This window comes from Phaenicophaeus curvirostris, chromosome 8 (genome assembly GCF_032191515.1).
Source record: "Phaenicophaeus curvirostris isolate KB17595 chromosome 8, BPBGC_Pcur_1.0, whole genome shotgun sequence".
Lineage (NCBI taxonomy): Eukaryota > Metazoa > Chordata > Aves > Cuculiformes > Cuculidae > Phaenicophaeus > Phaenicophaeus curvirostris.
Window position 1 is genome coordinate 13,263,559 of NC_091399.1, and position 15,445 is coordinate 13,279,003.

The 15,445-nt window shown below is 38.2% G+C and overlaps 2 protein-coding genes across 5 annotated transcripts in view; both read right to left on the reverse strand.

Moving 5' to 3' along the window:
• Positions 1 to 4,652, reverse strand: part of LOC138723467 (coagulation factor XIII B chain-like) — a 206,790-nt gene extending 202,138 nt beyond the window's left edge. For both annotated transcript variants that reach the window (XM_069862533.1, XM_069862531.1), the window contains exon 1: positions 4,638 to 4,652. The gene's annotated coding sequence lies outside the window, so the exon portion shown is untranslated. The remainder of the gene's footprint in view (positions 1 to 4,637) is intronic.
• DENND1B (DENN domain containing 1B) overlaps positions 25 to 15,445 on the reverse strand; it is a 165,178-nt gene continuing 149,757 nt past the window's right edge. For all 3 annotated transcript variants that reach the window (XM_069862529.1, XM_069862528.1, XM_069862530.1), the window contains 3 exons: positions 9,085 to 9,164; positions 7,680 to 7,896; positions 25 to 6,508 (listed from right to left, as the gene is read on the reverse strand). In XM_069862529.1, coding sequence (XP_069718630.1) covers positions 5,957 to 6,508; positions 7,680 to 7,896; positions 9,085 to 9,164 — 849 coding nt within the window. In that variant the 3' untranslated portion in view covers positions 25 to 5,956. The remainder of the gene's footprint in view (positions 6,509 to 7,679; positions 7,897 to 9,084; positions 9,165 to 15,445) is intronic.

A 15,445-nucleotide genomic window follows, 5' to 3' on the forward strand; every position in this document is an offset into this window, starting at 1 on the left:
AACTCCCCATCTTTTTATCAATGATAAACAATTACCACATTAGAAACTAAACATCATAAATCTTAATATTTAACCTTACTTCAATTTAACCAGTTTATAGTTTTAAGAATTACCTAGAACTGCTGGTATGGGAACACTGACTTAGGCCTTATCATTTCCATAGAATGTGACATCCATAATCATACTCAGTCACTGAAAATATACACTTGCCATGTCAGAATATATTCTTCATGTTTTTATCATACAACCATATTTCAAAGCTACATGCAATTTTACACATTTTTGAAAAATACCATTTCAAGGATCTGCCTGAAAAGCAGATGTGCACTACTAAATTACTTTGAAACAAGGAGAAATATTGCACAAAATTCACTGAAGATTTCAAAGTTAACACATTTCCCACCCAAACAACCAAGTAGCTCCCTTATTTTTAACAGAAACAGAATGTCAATTCACATAGAAACGTGATAAATGTCAACATACTTGAATTCAACTTATTTTTCAAATGCTAATACTGTTACTGGAGTCTAAATACAGATGTTGTTAGTATTGACCTAAATAATAGTACAAGTTAATTTGAGTACCCTTTACTACAGTAAACCTTGGAGTAACTTCCAACTGTGTTACCTGCTTCATACTCTAATCCAGCAGAAAACAGCAACAGCCCTGCCAAGTACACGGATGGTGGATGGCCTCTTGATTAAGGTGGCTGTGGACTCATCAGGCAACTCTACTAAAATAAAGAAGTTTAGCAGCTTCCAGGAAAGACCTATCAACTACTTCCAATTGGTCACTGACTAAAACTCTAATACACACATTATAAAGCAAATGGAGGAAGGTTTTGCACAAAAATCCATATAATCCCTTTTCCATTCCTTTACTTTCAGTCACCCTGAGGATCACAAATTTTAGATCAGCTGTGGTCCATACCCCTGGGGGGAGACAAGGACACATTCTATTCAGCCCAGATTCTGTTAACAGGTAAACAATGCTTTCCAAAGACCTACATATCTACTAGCAGCAAAAAAAGTTACTGACGACACATCACATCACCATTCATACTGGTTTTGCTGGTGCATTTATTTCTACATTCATTCTCCAAAGATTCACCACGATACCATTAGAATAGACAGCCTTCGCCATTGAGAGCTTTGCAATAAGGAAGCTGCTTGCCTCACGGAATTTTATTAGCCATACTTGTTGTTAGGAATATGCTGGCTGGATTCTCACAACACCTGAATTAAGGCCTGGTGCCAAAGAGAGAAGATGTTAACTCCCTTGGAAATAAAACCCACCTTTGACCTCTCCCTGTGGCATCAGGGAGGTCAGTGGTTATTGGGCTCCTTTCTGCTAGACAGGTCACCACAGTCAGCATTACACAGCGGCACATTTGTAAAAGGGCCTCAGGCTGGCACTTTGATTATTGCATGAAATGATTCTTCAATTAATTACATGCATAGAGAAAAGATTTTAGACATTCCTAACTATTCCATTAGACAGCTGCACCAATGAAAGATTGTAGGACTGAATGTGACTGATTGTAGGTGGAGAAACAGAAGCCATTTTAAAAACCTGGCTTTACTGTTCTTTTGCCTAGACTTTACGTCGCTTACAAGAACACAAGGTTGTAATCTAGCTCATTCTAAAACCTGAAAAGACATCTAAAACAGAGTTTTGAGATCTACGTCACTCCTCTAATAGTTTGGGTGGGGTTTTCAAGAGTACCCAGCATGTGTCTAAAACTCCAGCTGAAGTCTGCGTTACAATGCCTGAGAGGAGACTTCAGCCAGTGGGTTTCTGATGACCCCACCCCAACAGCAGCATCATCACTGAAATGCTAAATGACAATGAAGGGTTCATTCAACACATTCTATAACAACTTCTACAACTACATTTTTCCTTCAGAACAAGACTATTTTTAGAGCTACGTGACACCCAAATATGTGGGATGGAAAAGCAAACCACTGCCTACGCTACGCGGACTGCCCTCTGCATGCATAGAGGGTAGGTAGGGATCACCTTTGCACCTGCAGTACAGTCCTTCCCTGAATAGCTACACTGTTTTTCACATGTTGCATCTCTACACAGAGGGATGGGAAGGCTTTGACTGCAACAACATATTATTCGTTCCGCAAATCCCATAGGGGGTTAATTGCATAGGCAATATTACTTTTGCCTACACAGCTGCGTTGGAATCACTACAACAGAGCTAGAACATTAAACAATATCCTGAAATCTGGATTTCCGCAAAGTTATTATTCTTCCTGAGGACTCTCAGACTCGGCATCACCACACCCCACTGGAACAACCCAGGAATCCCTTTCTCTTTCTACTGCCCTTATTTTTCTCCTCCCAAACCAGATGAGTGATACAGCTCATTTCAGGCAGACATCTACGCAAAACAAACTTGAAGATATTAAATTCAAGTCCTAGTTTGACTTTCTGCATCAGACGTTTGTTCCTATGTTTAAGTAAAAGATTACAAAGCTTAATCAAACAACCTGATATCTCCCTTAAGAAGGAGAAATAGGAAGGTTTTTGAGATGCTGAAGAAAAGAGATGCCTCTGAAGACCACAAGAGCTCTGACTAAGCAGAATTCAGTTTTCACCAGTAGCTGGTGATGAATGTTGATGATTTTTAAAGACTTTAGAAGGATTTCCACAAATAAAATGCATACAATTATAAAACTTGTAAAACAACTTATCCTAGTATAGAACCCAATGTGGTAATAAAAATACTGCATATGTAGCCAATAAACAGTTTTGTATTATCACAAGGACAGCGAACAACAGTGTTGAATCGGAAATATCAATTTGGACTCAACTATTTGGTAACTGGTAATTCTGTTTAAATAAGGCACAAATATTAGCCTTTTTAAAAGATCACTGATAGTAAATGGAAAATACTCTGTAATATTACAGAGTTAAAAATGTACCTACAGTTAAATTCAACACAGATATAACACTGAGTTATTTTTTAACCTATACAAGGTTGAAAACAAAAAAAAACCCAAAAAGAAAAACTATGTAAAGCAAGCTATGTGCTTTATAAATAGGAAAGGAACAATGTGGCATAAGTGTAGTAACTGACGTTTTGACTGAAATAAAAATAATTCTAAGTTACATTTTATCTTCCATCTCTTAGTTCATCTGTTTACTTCTTTTCAGTCTGCATTTCCACTCACTGAAATGGTGAATTATTACTACAATGCCTGGATATTGACACATTCCACTATCAGACTTCCAATCTTATGACCCTTATCATAACTATAAGAGTATTAGCAGTCTCACACAGCTTCCACATTTTTCCCACAAAGGTAAGAATGGGGCAATCTATGTGGTAATAGGAGTTTTGTGCCTAACTCTCATGTAAAGCCAGTAAGATTTATTCTGTCAGAGAAGCATTTTTGAAAACCATTTTCTGGCAGCATTCCTGGACTTGCATGTTTGATGGTTTTGAAAGTAACAACAGCCATATTCCAATTCTTTTTCTATTTTTTCTCCTTAAGACTTTAATACTGCTTATTACCTTTAATAAATGAAGAAAACCAAACCTCATTTTAGATAGAACCATGATAAGAAACAACATGACAGAGGAAAAGAAAAGTTACAAGAGCTAACCCCCTGTGTTGGCTGTCTTCTCTTAGACATGCTTGGCAGCACTACATCTGAGTAATGTTTAGTACCAGCAAGGGAGAAGAATATCCTCTATAGAGTGATTAATACCACCACTAAACAAGTTTCCATGAGGTTGCCTTGCAGCTTTTTCATCTATAGAGCACCTAAGCTACCTGGTCTGTCCCTCCTGGAAAGTTTACAGTGAGAATTTTAAATAATTTTTATGACATTTTTGATTTTTAATAGTGAAAAAATATTTTGCCAAATAATATTTTTATCTTATTGAAAAAAAATCCACAACATACCATGTTAGCATAGATAAATACTTTGCAGTGTAGACCTCTGGACTTACAGATTTTAAGTCTGGAATACTGAGACTGTCCAGCTATGCAGATTGCAGATGTTCTCAGGAATGTTCACGCTCTCATCAGACACAGATATTTCTGTAGGATTTCCAATTTCACCACATTTTACTTTTACTGCACTGATTAAAAAAAAATAATTGTGGAGGTTTATCCTCAATGACAAATACTGGCCCAACTCTTCCTATTCTGAAAGAAGCTGAAACTTGCACTAACAAAACCTAGGTCTCGGTTTACTGCAACTCTTTGGTACAGCATCTAACATCACCTCTGTAATGATATGGATCCATTCTCTTAGGTCAGCTGCCTTGTAATAAGGCAGCCAAAATCAACCTTTCCACTTGTGTTAGCTAGAAGGAAAATTCATTCATAAATCTCAATGTGGCAACTGATACTAAATTTTGTTACAAACTACTATTAAGATAAGTGCAATCTGATCCAAACGTTGACCTCATGAACGTGCTCATTCAGGCCTATACTGAGATTAAGACTAACTATTCATGCCAAAGAGGAAAGTAAAAAAAAAGGTTTCTGACATGAGTTTAGAAAAGCAGAAGAGCATTCTTCTCAGGTACAGTTCATTTTATGCCGACGTGTTACTTCTGCTAACTGCACCACAATTATCCTTCAAAGTCAACAATTCCAATCTGCTGAAACTTACATCATGTTTTCCCTGTTCTAAGCTACTGTGAGGACAATGCATGCACGGTAAGGTGAGGAAGTGGAAAAAGAAAAGGGCAGGAAAATAAAATAATAATTATTAAAAAAAGGGAAACAGCTGCTTCATATGGCAGCAAGAATTTTCAGACTTCAAATATCCAAATATTCCTCAGGAACACTGCCAGAAAGAGGACAAATGCTTATTCTAAGTAAATTTATCCTCCTTCACTGAATATAGAATGAGATTGTTGGTTTTTCATCTTGTCTAAAATGAGAATTGGATATATGCAAACTTGAGCTGCATCTGTAATTTTAGTTTTCTAGTGTTACAAGTAATTTTCAGTCATGACTAATAATTTAACTAAATATGACTTCTATGTAACAATAATTCAATCTACCTTCAAAAAGGTAGCTAAAAAAATGGAAAGAAAATAGTTCAGAAGAGGCACAAATAGATTTTTCAAACACTATTAAAATGTAGAAAATAAAAAATAATCTACCAATTCTACTTCTCTTTCTGAGAATTTTTAGGTGAAATAATCTGCCTAGGGAAATTGGATAATAGTCTTTAAAGTGTCTTAGTTGTAAACAGAAGTTAATAAATGTCACATTATAATTCAGCACTTCTTGTCATTTACAGAGAGAGAAAAGCATGCGCTACTTTTTCGAAGTCTGGAAGACAGGGCCACAGTTTTACTTCAGAGTAAGTTCCAAGTTATATTCACAGGAAAATCCTCAATATAAAAAAAGTTTCCTTCCCTCCCCATTTGCTGAAGCAAATTCTTGCCATGTAAAAACATTATTGCTGTTTTGTAGACTTGCATTCATCTTCTAAGACAGTTAAACCTCTTCTCAAAAGATTAAGGCAATTATTATTGATCACAAATATTAACATTTGTACATTTCAGAGAAAGCAGATTGATTTGTTCATTTCATGCTTAATGGGAATAATACAGTACCTTCAAAATCGGATCACCTGTTAGGTGATACCTTTCCTGCTGCTTAGAGGAAGCAAATGCTAGGAAGCACCATACACCTGCTGTATTTTTAACAAAGACTAAACTAGTACCTGATTTAAGAGTGCATTCATATTTAGTTCCATTTTGCAGACCTAGCTACAGCCAACAAATAAACTCCGTAAACACAGAAGCAGATGCCCCAGTAGCAGAAAATGCATGCTCAACTGAAGAGAATTATTTTTATAATCAAAGATCTCTTATTCCTTTTTCATCTTTTGGTTATCATGTTATATGGAGTCCTGAGTATTCTCCCTTTAATTTCTGATGGGAGTCAGTCTTTTTCTTCTCATAGTTTACTTACGTTTTATTCCCACTGCTACTGCTGGATAAGCTATCCTTTGAAATATTTAAACCATAGTGAAAAGCAGAACTCAGTTTACATAATGATACCACTTCTTGAAGAAGCCCACCCTCTTCTGGAGTTTCATTTCCTTTCTTCTTATCTTTCTCCCAAGGGACCAGGATGGATGGATGTTGAGCAGGACTTCCTGGGACGTGATCTTCTGAGGTATTGCTTAGTCTTGCATTCTGCTTTGCATCCTTATAGGAACAATAGCCTCCTTTGAAACTTTCTAGAGAAGAAAACTGGACACTTGATAGTACTGGAGATACGGATGTCATACTAGTGGTGTCCATTTTGTCAGCAACAAAGGTATTGTCACTACATTCTTCTTCCAGCCTTGAGAGAGATTCTCTATGGCCACCAGAAGAAACTTGCCTCCTTGGCGATGGAGGGAGCTGCTTCCCATGGAGGACACTGTCATCCTGACCCAGGTTCCACTCTGCTTGATCATTAGTGCTGCTGCACAGCAGGGTAAGGTTGCTCTCACTTGGTGCATTTGACTTGTTCTGAAAGAATGAATGTGTTTATAGTCAACGTCACAAGAAACATCTCTATACTGGCACTTTTGAAATAAAAATACCGTAATGCATTTTGAGTGTTCCTAAATCATGTACTCCCTTTGAGGTTCAATGTTACAAAACCACAATCCCAGAAACAATTTAAGATCAAGTGTTTTTACACTTCCTCCTCAAAACCTCTTATCCTAAGCATCCCCATTTTTTACGGGGAAGGATTTCTGCTGTCCTTGTCCATTCAGTCTTTACACATGCAGTGAACAAAGACACATTTTGTTGGTTTGTACCCATAATATGACAAGGAGCTGGACTACAACTAAAACCAGATGGCATTTCCTCTTTGCTTCAGTAATTGATTATACCAACTTTCAATATTAAAATTTTTTTGAGAAACAAAAATGGGTATTTTATGTGACCCCTGTGTGACATTCATAATATAAAATTTAACAAGCTCTTTAAACATCTGCATCAGAATTTGCTGTTCCAGTAACAAATCCTCTGCTGTAGGATCCCTTTTAGCAAAAGCAAATATTGGACAGCTGGTATGAGCTGGAATTCAAATCTACTAACGTTATTTTGGCTAACATCACAGCAGTGACCTGCTGTGGGTTTTAAAGTTGTACACAAGCAGCCTGTTGACACTACAGGTCCTGTGCAACTCCACATAAAAGAGAAGCAAGAAGCTCTCTTAGGAAGCTCTGGAGTATGATGCTAGCATGACTTGATCAAGACTGAAACATCACTATATCCCTATGACTAGCTCAGGGATGGAAGGTGAAAATGGAAATAAACAACTTCTAAACTGTATAAAAAAGACTAACACCACCTCTGGGAATACCAGACTGAACAGCTGAAGATAAACTATTTGGTTAAGTAAATTATTACATTATTCACAGTTCTACAAACAGCTACTGTTCCAAGAGAAAAATAGTGTTCCAAGATGACTTGGTGAACTGGGCAATGGTGTAACCATTTAACCATTTTTGCTGATGAAATACCACCATGCAGTGGACAGCTTGAGTGAACTGTTACATAGACCTAGGAGGACACACTAGCAGTTCTGTGGACCGTGTTGCACGATCTGAGCTGTATGTGGTTTATTCCACAAGTGTAGGATTCCACTATAAGGAGAGTTTTTTTCAAATGAAAGCAGAAGACTAACCGCAGTCTTGTAATCAATGTCATCCATTGACCTAAAGAAATCCAAGCTCTTTGCTCCTGAGAGCTTTCCTTGATCTGAACTGTGTGTGCTCAGTGTGTCCAAAATCTCCCCAAGCAAGTCCATTTCTCCTTGATGCTGAGGAGTTATTCCAGTCTCACCAGAATCATCACTATCATAAAAGTATGCAGAAGCTTCTTCACTGTCTTCTGATGACAACCTGAAAACAGAAACTTTTCCATCAGATAGGAACATAAAAGCCACTTTATTGCAGTCACTGCTGAAAGTAAGCAAGAGAATGCATTCAAAGACTTTTGAAAGGTAACATAAACACAGAATTTCCCTCTACTCAAGAATTTTCTTAAACATAGATCTATGATATCTATGGAGATGTAGTTACCAGTACCTGGTTTTCCCATCTCCCGGCTCTTCCTCAGCCACTATAACTGTTATTTCAAGACACCCTTAATATGACTTCCCAAGTCTTCCCTCCAAATTTTACCGTTATTCCAAAACTGGATCCTCTTTTTCCTTGTCTACATATCAGTATTGTTACACCTCTCCAGCTGACTATCCACATACTTTAATCTAGTGGCAAGACTCCTGTACTCCAACTTTTCTTCTATTGTATGACCAGATTTACTGGAATACTCTCTATCTCCAAGCAGAACTGGTGCTTTTGTCTCCTATTTTTCACTCATTGCAATACCCTTAACTTCTGACCCCCATACTATTGCAGTCTTTCCCTCTCTGTCTAGCTAGAATATTACTACACTAAGGGTATTTCCATGGTTCACTGCTTTGATGATATCCTTTGAACACTGCAGTAGCTTCCTCTTCCCCACTACATCATGGCTTAAGCTGCTTGACTTTGCTTTCAGGGTCCTTCATGGTTCATATCCACATGTTCATTACCAAAAATTGTCTCCTGAATTCAGAGGGTGCCTCAATGCAGCTTAAGCCTCAACCTATAATTTTCCTTTAACTCACAGACAGGAAGACCTTGATATGTAACTTAGCAGGCAATAATTCTTTCTCACTCTTCATAAATATTTCCATTGTCATGACCACAACACAAAACTTAAAGAATACATTTGCTGAGGTCACTGCCCACCATGTTGACGAATCTCATTTCACTGCTTCTTTGTGTATGAAGTTTATTTTTTTACCTTGAGTTTGGGAAGACCAAGCATTATGTCAAGCTCATCTAGGCACTACAAACAACGAAAAGATGTAATAGACTGTCCCTCTTTGTAAAGGCAGATTTAATCTTAAACTACTTGACATCATCAATCATTCATCTAGTGGCCTGGACAGGAGAAAAACGCGTCATTTGAACTCAGCTTTGCTCAATAACACAATTTACCCTTTCTCCCATACATATAAACAATCCAAACAGGCTTCTTACTTGCTCGTTCTCTCCATTTCATCATCGTAGTCTCCATCCAAGACTAAAACCTGGTTACTGAGATGCTGGTTGAAACGAGTCTGAAGGACAGAAAATTAACATTACTTTTTTGTTTATTTTTTATATTTCAGCATTACTTGTTTGGAGACTAGATGCCAGCTTACTCATTAAGGCTTCCTGAGCACTTGATGAGGAAAACCACATATCGATCAAGTTTCTAAAGGTCACTTTACGAGGACACAAAGTCCTCAAGCTTCACCAATTAAAAAGCATAAGAACCATTTTTCTTCATGGCCTGGGGAGGGCTTTATTATTTATGCAAAGCCTGGAGTGCCATATTAGTTATGCAAAGCCTTGATTAGCAGAAGACTGGGTACTGGAGGAAATGCATCACTCATTCTTACCCTTTCTTCCAAGTGTATCATAAAAAGCACTGTGGTTGACTACTTTCCGACAGAAATATTCGCCATGTTTTGGTTGATGCGGTCTACTGAGCATGAAGAAAAATGGATTTTTGAAGTAGCAAATACAAAAGAAGTCAAGAGCCTTTTTACTCAGCTATATTTATGTTAGCATGTTAAACAGAATTGCTGCGTAAGAAGCACGCCAGCTCAAAATCCGTGCACTGAAAATTATCCTGCCTTTGTGCAGGATAATTTACTGTAAATTACAGTTACTCAAGGTTAGTGTATACTCAGAGCATCCCTTGGGGAACTTGTGCAGAGTAGCTGGTGTGCTGTGAAATGAGGCACTATCATGATGAGTATTCACTAACCTGTTATACCACATTATTATTCAACAAACAGAACTAAGCTAAAGATTTCTACAATGCTTGAAAAAGTGTCTTTAGCAGAACATTTAAGTCAGGAAATTTAGTCACTTGTGCTTCACAATGACTGTCTTAAGCTCTGCGCATCTCTTACACTTGTTTTGTACCAAAAACCTGAAGAGATCAGCTTAGCAGGCAATGAATCCACCAAAGAGATTCTGAACTTTGGAAAACTGACCGCAATTTAAAGACATGGATAGAATTTGTGCAAAGGGAAAACAGTGTTAGCTAACTTTAAAGAAAATCATACAAGTAAAAAGAAGTGCCACTGCCCACCTCTCATGCCCCTCTGTACCCCTCTCATGCCCCTCTGTACTCAGCACTGTTGAGACCGCTCCTCGAATCCTGTGTTCAGTTCTGGGCCCCTCACCACAAGAAGGATGTTGAGGCTCTGGAACGAGTCCAGAGAAGAGCAACAAAGCTGGTGAAGGGGCTGGAGAACAGGCCTTATGAGGAGCGGCTAAGAGAGCTGGAGTTGTTTAGCCTGGAGAAGAGGAGGCTGAGGGGAGACCTCATTGCTCTCTACAACTACCTGAAAGGAGGTTGTAGAGAGGAGGGTGCTGGCCTCTTCTTCCAAGTGACAGGGGACAGGACAAGAGGGAATGGCCTCAAGCTCCACCAGGGGAGGTTTAGGCTAGACGTTAGGAAAAAATTCTTTACAGAAAGGGTCATTGGGCACTGGAACAGGCTGCCCAGGGAGGTGGTTGAGTCACCTTCCCTGGAGGTGTTTAAGGCACGGGTGGATGAGGTGCTGAGGGATATGGTTTAGTGTTTGATAGGAACGGTTGGACTCGATCCAGTGGGTCTCTTCCAACCTGGTTATTCTGTGATTCTGTGATTCATCATGCAGTTCATCAAATGCCTAAACCTGAAACAAGACCATGATGGGGAAGAAATATGCCTTAATTTCAGATTATAAGGAGCTTGTGAGGATTTTACTATCCATTACAGATTTTGTCAGTGTTCTACAAGTATCAGGACACTCTCTGTAACTTTTTGTCTCCCCATTATTGTCAGGAACATGTCTATGTTCACTCCTTATAGACTGACAAGTTTGTCCTTGTTCAACAAAAGAGGATTTAATTAACAACACTTTACACAGTTCTTCACCCACAAAGAGTAAACATATGGTTCTTAATGTATTCAACCAAGTAACAGTGGCTAGAAAATGAGAGAATTAATAGAGCATTAAAAACTATGAAAGAACCCAAACTAGGCTTCATACTGAGTGAAAGTTATAGGATGGAAGGCAGAGAAAGAAGCCACTGAATTTCTAACTCTTTCCCAGTTCTGTGAGCTGTGCAATTCCTGTCAGTGGTGTAATCCCCGCTTGTAAAGAAAGGGAGGTTAACCTCTCTTGTTTTAAACGATATTGTTAACTGGCTATCTTACAGACTACTTCAACAACTACAGTCATTGCTTTCAGTTTAAAAGTTGGGACAATTAAAATTCTTCGTTTCAGTAACACTGGTTAATTCACTATTTACCCAAGAAAATTCTGACATGACATTCATTGCAATTAAATCTCTAAACCTGGAACTGACTTTTGAAGGGCAAAACCCTCTCTGTCTCACTTTCTCGGAATTTGCATAAGAATTAAATGCTGCCATTACATTTACTTCCACGAATATAAAGAGAAGATTTTGCAGGAAAGAAGGTTCTTTAAAAATGCTGAGACATTGCAGAAAACAAAACTGAACCTAACACTTGTTCATCTGTAGATGGATTAATTGTCAATGGAATAAAATCCCATAAAATAACATTCACTGATTTTTGAAATAATAAGTAATATTTCAAAGATTATTGAATTTAAAAAAATAATTTAAAAGAAAATTCTAAAAGAAAAAATAGAAAAAGGAATAAAGAAGAGAAATCTTGTGTCTTTGAGAAACGGGAGCCAAACTAAATTAATTAGAATCAGCAAACACCACAGGGATACAAGTGGCCCCTCAGAACCTCTACAAATAGTATCATGCAAGTGTGTTAGAATAACAAGAATAACATAATATAAAGGAATACAACAGAGCATATGTTGATAAACCTAAGGAAAAAAAACAAAACCAAAACCTTCTAGTTCCTGATGGTCAGACTCTCTCTTTGAAAAAATATTTTTGTTACCAATTTAAATGTCTAGGGGTATAAAATTATACAGGAAGACTTTCAAGAACTAAACCAAATAAAATGGGATTTACATACAAAGAAGAAAAAGCAAAAAGGGAAGAAAGGAAAATATCTGGCTGTAAACATTCCTCAGAATTTACAGCTCTGTGAGCAAGCCAAGGAACACGTGTTTTTGAATAGGTGACTTTCCTCTAGGAGCTGTAATAAAAACAATTGCAAGGGAGGGGTATGTCCAGACTACTTTGCAAAGAAAGAAAAAGAAAGAAACAAACTCGTAATAAATTGCAAAAGGAGAACCATAAATCTTTTTCAGTGCTCCACTAGGCAAGTGACATAGTATGAGCACCTGCAAAAGCTGTCAAAGTCATTTAAGAAGTCCTTCCATTACTGACGTATCCTGCTGTTTGCAGTTATTTAAGCTTTTAATTTCTGTCTTTTCTGCATTTTGAAGTGTGTAACCTTTTTTATACCTTTTTATGAAAAAAGGACAGACTTCTGTTTCCTTCCTGATCAGCATTCTAATAACAACCAGACCATTTAAATTTATTACCACAAGAAATGCTATGGTAACACCCCTTTCTTGTTGCACTAGAACTTTATAAAGCCTTAATAGACTGCTGTCATGTTGGGTTTTTTCTATAAAATAAAGCAACAAAAAAGTGTACTTGATTATTTTGCTTCTTCCAACTAGTTCTTCTTAGATAATAAGTATTACTTAATGTGTCTATATCAAAACGTGAACTGGGATTCAGCTTTTGCTACTTCAAATTCTTTGAATTTTCAGGCACACTGTACCCCAAGAAACCACCTCTCATCTTGTTCAGAATGTAAGAGTTCAACATACTTAAATACAAGCATCTCCCGCTCTCCACAAGCCACTGCTGAGCCATCAAGCCAGCGTGTAAGGTATGGCTAAGGAACAACAGTAGCCAGCATAAGGATATGTCCCTTTTTGTATACATCACATACATGCTCTTCGGTTTCTGCACCACGTAGAAAACTCATCCTGCAAGTGGTCTGCTACCTATAGATTTGTGGCAAATGCTGATCACTGAAACCACAAAAAGGTGCAGACAGTACAGATAGGACCAAACAAAGTAAAAATAAGTCCTTGAACTGTTCTCTTCTGCTTGCTGTTATCCTCACAAAATGTACTACTTTAGCATGAAAATGCAGACAAAATACGTGAATGCTAAAAGATTTCAGTGTAAGATGGTTACATTCTTGATTTGGCATGAAAGTCAATCTCTAAAATGTCAGCTTCTTATTTAATGCTAGACCTTTTAGAAGCACAACTTTCTGCAATAAGTGCATGCTGATCGATATTAAGACAGGAAGTTTAACAAGGCCGCTGCTACTAATTGTCCTCAAAGTGAGAAATAAATAATCTTTTGATAAATGGCAGCATATATGTAATTTCATACCTACCAGCTACTCAATATATCAATATGTATAAAGTTTCAAGAGAAGAAAAGTATCGACTATAGTTTAAATCTATAAAGTATTGTTTTCTTTTTCTTAAAAAATTAAAGATTATTCATCCAGCGTGAGAAAGCAAAATACATACAGGTCCACTATTATTCATAATTCAGTATTTTATTTTACCTATTCTCCTCTACAACCCAGTCACAGACATAATTATGGCTTCACCTCCAGTAGGGAAGCAAAAGATCTTGCAACGAAACCTTCTCATTCAGCACATTCCTTTCCAGTTAAAGACTGAGATCTAAAGCAAGGGATAAGGGCTGAGATGAGCTGAGACCAATGGCATGAGGTTTAACAAGGCCAAATGCCGGGTCCTGCACCTGGGACACAACAACCCTGTGCAGTGCTACAGACTAGGAGAAGTCTGGCTGGAAAGCTGCCAGAAGGAGAAAGACCTGGGGGTGTTGGTTGACAGCCGACTGAACATGAGCCAGCAGTGTGCCCAGGTGGCCAAGAAGGCCAATGGCATCTTGGCTTGGATCAGAAACGGCATGACCAGCAGGTCCAGGGAGGTTATTCTCCCTCTGTACTCGGCACTGGTGAGACTGCTCCTCGAATCCTGTGTTCAGTTCTGGGCCCCTCACCACAAGAAGGATGTTGAGGCTCTGGAGTGAGTCCAGAGAAGAGCAACGAAGCTGGTGAAGGAGCTTAAGAGGAGCGGCTAAGAGAGCTGGGGTTGTTTAGCCTGGAGAAGAGGAGGCTGAGGGGAGACCTCATTGCTCTCTACAACTACCTGAAAGGAGGTTGTGGAGAGGAGGGACCTGGTCTCTTCACCCAAGTGACAGGGGACAGGACAAGGGGGAATGGCCTCAAGCTCCGCCAGGGGAGGTTCAGACTGGATACCAGGAAAAAAAATTTCACAGAAAGGGTCATTGGGCACTGGAACAGGCTGCCCAGGGAGGTGGTATCCCTGGAGGTATTTAAAAGAAGGGTAGACAAGTTGCTCAGGGACATGGTTTAGTGGCAGATAGGAATGGTTGGACTCAATAATCCAAGAGGTCTTTTCCAACCTGGTGACTCTATGATTCTATGATAATGCAGTCACAAGAAATTACTTCACATCACACTCCAGAAATGCTGAGACTAAGGAGGGAAGAGGGAAAGAAGAGAGACCAAAAAAATGCCGTAGTTTGTACACTTTCTCTTCTTCAATGTCCTTCTTTTTCTGGGACATGGTGCAAGGAACGACATTCTTAAAGCAGTGCTAGGGATTCCAAACAGCTTCATGGACACCAGACCAGGATAGATGCAAGCAAGAATTCTAGATTAATTTCTAGAAACAACTCCTTCAAAAAATTCCTTGTGGTTTTACTCACAGAAGGTAACACAGAAGGTAATGATGCCTCACCAAAATAATGCTCTGATATCAGGAAAGTTATCCTGGAGATAAAGTTATACCCTATGTAAGATGCCATATTTGCTTCTATTTTTTTTTAAATTAGTTTTATTATAACACAGGACACATGGATATTTTAAAAACTACCAACGTTAAATAAACCCCTTGCTTTAAAAGGTTCAGACGTGTAGATTATGCCTTTGAAAGAACATGAGATGTTTGGAAACATTCACTGCTGTATTCTATGAGACAAATGCGTCATCAGTTCTGAGCTCTTGTTAATTAAAGTGATAGGGAAACAGAGATTCACAAAAAAGTAGGTACCCAGTGACAGAAAAAAATCTTTTTTCTGTGACAATAAAGAGCCTGCAAGAGCAGGAAATTTCCGAAAATCTGTTAAGACATAGACAACTAGAAATATGTAGATTTTATAAATCTACGTAACAAATAACTGTGTAGTAGGGACAGAGGACTCTGAAATCACAAGGAAGCTGTAATGCAACAGGCATCTCCACTGATTTCTGTAAAGTTAAAAGAAACATCAATATCCATGCTGAGGTAGCATTTATTTTAAGTAAGGATGATGAACA